The 6,794-nt window shown below is 41.6% G+C and overlaps 1 protein-coding gene and 1 pseudogene across 1 annotated transcript; both read right to left on the reverse strand.

Annotated features, from left to right (window-relative positions):
* Positions 1 to 278: 278 nt before the first annotated feature.
* LOC103981546 (cytokinin hydroxylase) lies at positions 279 to 2,184 on the reverse strand. The gene is made up of 4 exons (XM_009398299.3): positions 1,896 to 2,184; positions 1,586 to 1,815; positions 897 to 1,505; positions 279 to 811 (listed from the first exon to the last, which is right to left on the reverse strand). Exons 1-4 carry the CDS (start codon positions 2,176 to 2,178, stop codon positions 374 to 376), a joined length of 1,560 nt encoding a protein of 519 aa, XP_009396574.2. The 5' UTR covers positions 2,179 to 2,184; the 3' UTR covers positions 279 to 373.
* Positions 2,185 to 3,312: 1,128 nt separating this feature from the next.
* LOC135672007 (uncharacterized) lies at positions 3,313 to 6,529 on the reverse strand (annotated as a pseudogene).
* Between the last annotated feature and the right edge of the window lie 265 nt (positions 6,530 to 6,794).

Genomic DNA, 6,794 nt, shown 5'->3' on the forward strand with positions numbered 1-6,794 from the left:
CGCTAGAAGAAGATATTATCTTATCGGTTGATTCTTAACTTAATATAATAAAAAAAGCAAGCAAAATTGACTCAATAATTCTTCAAAATTATCGATTGAGTCTTGAGGCAAAAATATCGATAAATCTTACACCATGATTCATTTTAAACTTTATTCCCATGTTTCATCATTTTAAATATTTTATTAGTTTCTTAATTGAAATCCAAATAGCTTACTTGAACATTTAAAACTTCTTATTGTAAGGATGATAAAAGGATAAAATCGAAAAGCAAGCAAAATTGACATATTAATTATTCAATAATTTATTAAAAAAAATAAATTGATTACAAATGAATCGATGGAACGATCTCTCGGCGGCCGACAATGGCTTCACCTAATTCGATTCTTGGATGTTGCTGAGGATTAGGTGCACGCCATGGGAAGGCCTCAGAGACAACATGATCCTGGGTGAGTGCGAGTAGGCCGGGGAGAGCGACAAGGAGAACCTGCGGAGGATGAGGCTCAGCACGATCTTGAACTCCATGAGAGTGAGGTTCCTCCCCACGCAGATCCTTCCCCCGAAGCCGAACGGCAAGTAGCCCATCCGGTGCTTGCACCCGCCGTGGAGATCCTCCTTGAACCTCTCCGGCTTGAACTCGTTCACGTCGTCTCCCCACAGCGCAGGGTCGTGGTGCATCCCCACGACGTCGACCCACATGTTGGTGCCCTTGGGGATCACCATGTCTCCCACCTGCACGTCCTCCCTCGCCTGCCTTTGGACGTTCGGCGCCGGCGAGTACAACCGGAGCACCTCGTTCCACACCCACCCCATCTGCAATCCCCCACCAGTAATTAAACCTTAGCTTGAGCTAGGGATGATGGAAAAGATGACTGCTCGAAGAAGGCAGTGCCTTTACCTTTGTCAGTTTCGAGAGCATGGATGGGTCGAGGGGCCTTCCTCCGGAGACTTCCATGACCTCCTCTCTCAGAGTTCTTTGCCATTCGGGGTACAGAGCCAGCAAGAGCAAGGTCCAAGATAGGGCGAGCGCAGTGGTCTCATGGCCGCCGAAGAAGAAGGTCTTGCACTCGTCGACGAGCTTCCGGATCGTGAGCTTCCTCTCAAGTTGAGCGCTCTCTTGGTTTGCGGCGAGGAGCAGCCCGAGGAGGTCTTTCTGCGTGTTGCTGCTATCTTCTTCCTTCCTCGAACTGATGATGGCGAAGAGAAGTTGGTCGATCTCCTTCCCTAGTTTCCATGCCTCGTACGATCTTTTAGCGCACAAGAGCTTGCTGAAAGGGACTCCCACAAGGCAGTTCGACTTGAAGAGCATCTTTTGCATGAGCTGCAGCTTCTCGAACACCCTTTTGCCATTTTCCTCCCTGATCCCGAAGCTGGTCTTGGCGATGATCTCAGCTGCATTCTTGGTGATGCCTTCTTCGACATCGATTTCACGTCGGCCCGAGGCGACCTGCTCGCTCCACTCGTTTAGCATCTTATACGTCGTCTCTTCCATCACCCTCATCATGGCCTGCATGTTACAGCTCGGACTCAGAGAGGAGCATCTATAGAGACCATATAGATACACTGTGGTCACGGAAGCTTACGTACATTTAGGTTTGTCATGGAGAATGCTGGTGAGATGATATGCCTGCGGTGAGTCCAGTCTTCACCATCAACCATAAGCAGTCCGCTTCCAAACATTGGCTTTCTGTCGTGCTTGAACACATTTGGCTTACCCCATTTCTTGCCCATAGAACCGGAAGTTGCACGCTTGAGGAACTCGGGATCAGCAATATACAAGAAAGGCTCTGTTCCAAGCCAGTAAACGAAGACCTTTCCTGCACGGTAACATAGAGTGTTCTTTAGTTACAGTAGCATTGTGCATGCGTGCATGGATGCAAAGCAGAAGCACACTTACCGTAAGCGTTTCTCCACCGAGAGAAGTAAGGGAAGACAGAAGAGTGGATGTCATGTGTGATGCTCGAGGAGACCGGAGAAGGAGCCTCTCCCTTGTTGCTCATCTCCATCAAGTTCCCCAAGGGGAAAAGCGGTGAAGGGCCACCGAACCCATTCCTCCGGAGCCGGCGCCACGTTCCCGCCGGCCACACCCAGAAGACGGAGATGGCGCCGGCAAGCAAGAACAGCAGGAGGCCTCCCATGGCCAACCCCAAGCTTTGCGTAGAGATAAGAAGCGACTCCATGACTCAACTCGGATGCTCGTATGAGGAAGGACGACCGTGGGACATCCTTTTATAGTGGTGGAAAGGTGGCTCGCATTACGTCCCAGCACTAATAATCCAAGGGTTGAACGCTGACTTTTACATGGTCAAACACCATCTTTCCTGCCTTCTCTATCCTCCTAACGCTGCGCACTGCTGCGCGGCTGCCTGCCTTCGGTCGTCGGAAACGTTTTCTTTTCCTTCGTGTCTCGTGCCATCAACTTATTCCAAAAGCACAGATCGCATTTCCTTGTCTGATTCGCGTGACGACCGGTTTCAGGCGACCTGAATTCACACGACCACATGAATCCGCTCTGAATTATTGTCATTTATTATTATTTCTCTTTGCAGTGATTTATTATGGATCATCGTTTGAATGCTTCTGCTGATTCAATCTGCATTTTTTTTTCCTTCTTTCTGATACGCAAATCTCAGAATTGGGTTGGCGCTGGTGGAACAACTTGATCTTTCACATTGTGGATGTTCTCTATGTTGGGAACACGTTCGACGCAGATGCACTGACAATAAACAAGGGCTTTTGGTTCCACAGGCAAAAGAACTGATTGAGACTGGTAACATTTTGGATCCCTACTTGATGACATCCGAGGAATTTATAATCCTCGTACCAAACTGCGTTGACTGGTAAAATTAATATGAGATTTTCCGATTCGAATTCTACTAGCATATTCAAACCGCATATCAGTTCATACTGCTGCCTTTTCCTTTTCTTCTTTTTCTTTTTTTGAGTATAACCATTCGATTAAAGTGAATAATGTGATTACATGCGATCGTAATTCTTTGACCACCCGAGCATGTCAATTGTGAGGAAGCACGCAAAGAATCAAACAGACATTTGGAGACGGCGATGGCGTTGTGTCGGTGCCACCGATCATTGCGCACAACATGACAGATACTTTGTGCTGTTTGCAGGGTGAAATTAAATGTGCAGCATGCGAGTTTTGGGAGACAAGGTTTGAAGATTGAAGTGTGTGTTTATATTAGGATGTCAACGAGGGATGTACGGCTCAAACCTGCTTCCATGGAGATGCTATAATTGATAATTATATTGATTAGCTATAGAAAACAATCAGGAGTAGTGAGTTATCTGATAGAGAGCTACGCCATGTGCTGGCCGGGGCCGACCACCAAGCATGTTGATTCGACGGCGGGGGAGAGGCGTGGTTTTGGGGTGGCTCTGTCGCGAGGAACGCGATGGCCGGTGGTGACACCTGCCCGCTTCGTGGCGCGGTAGAAGCTCGTACGATAGCTGGCATTTGCGTGCAGGCAGCTGCTACCAAACCATGGCCGGCGACCGACCGAGAGTCCTAAACGTGCAATAGCTTGTTCATGGGTCTTGGTATGACACCCAAGACTGTCTTCTTCTTCTTCAGAAAAGCCTGTGGAAGACAAACATTACATTGGATTCTTCAAGTCATGTTTTGAATAATTTTCTTGGAATTCAACTGAAAAATCAACTGCAGACAACTTCACAAGCCCTCATGCTGTTGTAGGATGACAGAGCATGAGATTTATAAGGTTTAATTTGTTAGATTTGATTTCAGACAGGGGAGGAGGAAAGATAGATATTCTTTTCATTCAATCTTCTCACACAATTATAAAATTGCAACAACTTTTTTTTTTCCTTTGTTTTCTCCACAACCCACCCTAACTAATACTTAGTTTATTTCCTAAACTATTCATAATATTTCATAATATTCTGAAGCCCACATGCAACATATTAAGATCAACATAACTTATATAAAATATTCAAATAGATTTTTTGGTAATGCCTTGGTGAATATATATTCTATTTGATCATTTGATGTTGTAATACTTCATTTGAATTTCACAATCTCAATTGATATTATTGATTTATTGTCACAAAAGATTTGTGTTCCTTCAATTTGCTTTCCTTTTAAGATCATTTAGAATTCTTCTCAACCAAATTGCTTGAGAAGTAGCTATAGATGTTGAAACTTCTATAGAGGATTATGCCACTGATTGCTATTTTTTTTAGCTCTAAAAAAATACACACATCAAATCATTTTTGAACTCTTCTATCATTTTTTTACTATTTCTTGTGAACATCACATCATTAACATAAAGAGTTACAATGATTATACTTGAACCTCGTACGTTCACTAATAGTTCTAAATTTAATCATAATTAACCCTATACTATTGTGAGTAGTCTTTTACCACCAATCTTTCTTTGCAATGAATCTTGTAAATTGTATTTCACCTTATAAATTCATTTGACACCAACAATATATTTGCTTTGAGGTCTATCAATTAGTTCTAAAGTCTTATTTTTTAGAATTACATCAATATCTTCTAAAGTCTATCAATCCATTTGACACCAACATACAGAAATTACATCTTCGATAATTGTCATTCAAACTTCTCATTTTGACTGGAGTTGAGTTGGGAGATTCTGAACAGTAGAACTTGACGTATTCGAAGATGAACCCCTATTGTTTACATCTTCTTGAACCTGGGTAACATTATTTTAACATATTCATATTTTTATCTTTTTTTTAATTCAAAATAATAATTTTATCAAAAATAATATATGTATTGACTATTATGATGTATAACTAAGAAAGATGCACTTATTATTGAATATCAGATTTTGATGATAAAATTAATTGATGAATTAATGATATAATCCATGAGATAAGTGATATAGGACTAACTACGATCGTGAAAAAGATAAAATAATTAAAGAATAATCAAATGTTGTATCGAAATCAATGATCAAACATCATACCAAATGAATTAGGAGATCCACTAAAAGATCAGAAGAATGCCAAGAGTATGTTGGAAGTTTACCGAGAGTTTGATTAAACAATTGACATGTCAGATAACTTAAAATACTTGTATCATAATTATTTTAACCTTAATTATCATAATTATAACTTTAATTTGAGTTAATTCAGAAAGAAATCTGACTCAATTAAGAATTAACTAGGCTCAAAACAAGACTAGTTAATTATTCAATTTGTCATTTATTTTTATATTCAGATTCTCTAACTCTCTTTTTGGAGTTTAATATTTGACAATCTTAGCTTTTATATCTTCTTGAAACTCTTTTTTGCAAAAGCTCCCATGCATTATTTGCTTTTGTAGACAGCATGATTCTTGAGAAGATTGCGTCTGAAACATCTTATTGAATCTTTCCAACAGCTATTGTATCTCTTTATTGTTTCTTTTTTTTTTATCGAATTGTTTGATCTCTTGTCATGTTCCCATGTTATTAGTGTTATTATAATCATTCTTAATCAAATCCCATAGATTAAGTGAAAAAGATAAGGTTCTCATCTTCACAAATCAGAAATTATAGTTTTCATTATTGAAAATTCGAATACTTGCATGTTGTAGGTTGAGGTTTGAGTTGCTATCATTTGTGGTAGTTGATCTTCTCCGATTTTTTTTCCTTATAATTTGAGTCTTTAAGAATGATCAAGAGAAGCCTTTGGCTTTCCTAGAATATGATTCTTTTCATTTGGTCTTCTCACACAATCATAAATTTAGAGCAATATTCTCTTTATTTTCTCCATAACCATACAAATTAAGAACCTTGGCCAATATTTAATTTATTTTTTAAACTACCCCTAACATTTTATAATATTCTAAAGCCCACAAACAACACATTTTGCAGGTGCTGTCACAGTCCTCTTCCTATCTGCAATCCCCACCTTGTCCCTGTTTTGCACCACCACTGTAGTCAGCATTGCTGCCACACCAGAACCCAATGGATGTCCTGCTAAAGTTAGTGTGTAATCTGGATGCTTCTGCAACAGTTCCTTCAAGACATCACATTCAGCAGACCACTGTGCACATATCCTCCATCAAATTGCCTCTTCCCAAGCCTATTGTCTAACAAGACAGCAAGAACGACAGCGGCATGAGCGTGATCAAGGTAGATGAAGTAAGGCGGCGCATTGCCATGGGTGTCTTCGTATGTTTTCCTGCGGACCACCCGCTGAGGATTCATTCGGTACCCTGCCGGTGGCGCCCAACGGAAGTTATCAAGGTCATCCTCGTAGACCGCAAGGATGTAGCGGCAGAGTCTTTAACTCAACGGCCTTGGCAAGACGCCAGGTCTCGCTGTCATGGCCGGCGCTGCGCAACAGGCGCTTCCAGGCCCAGCGACCGTACGCAAGGCAGTAGACGCACTCGAGAAGGGGGATGCCACAGGCGAGAGACAGAACCGGAAGGCCTACGAATCGCGCATTGCTGCAAGAAACGATCTTTCGACTGGTATCTTTCGGATCGACACCGCTGAAAGGATCTGTGGCCTCCGATTGCAGCTTAGGGTAGAGGACATCAAATCATGGGAATTCGTAAACAACAGGACACCAAATCGAGCAAAAATTTGGGTCTTGGAACCCTAGATCGGAGCAAGATGCGGTTCAAATCTAGGGTTTCCGTCGGAAATGGAGTCTTCTTTTTCCCTAAAAGAAATAAAATGTAAAACAAAAATCAAAAACTGAATCTTTGAGACGGTTTTGGTGAACAATAATTCATCAAATGACAATGTGAATGGATCAGAAATTACAGAGACATTTTTGGTGAAGAAGATGGAATCCGGCAGCA

The sequence above is a fragment of the Musa acuminata genome, chromosome BXJ1-4, assembly GCF_036884655.1.
Source record: "Musa acuminata AAA Group cultivar baxijiao chromosome BXJ1-4, Cavendish_Baxijiao_AAA, whole genome shotgun sequence".
NCBI lineage: Eukaryota > Viridiplantae > Streptophyta > Magnoliopsida > Zingiberales > Musaceae > Musa > Musa acuminata.

Coding starts and splice junctions, on each gene's coding strand:
- LOC103981546 (XM_009398299.3), bottom strand. CDS start 2,178: ATGGAGTCGCTTCTTATCTCTACGCAAAGCTTGGGGTTGGCCATGGGA. Junction 1,506..1,585: donor TCTCCATGACAAACCTAAAT/GTACGTAAGCTT, acceptor TGTAACATGCAG/GCCATGATGAGGGTGATGGA. Junction 812..896: donor TGCTCTCGAAACTGACAAAG/GTAAAGGCACTG, acceptor GGGGGATTGCAG/ATGGGGTGGGTGTGGAACGA.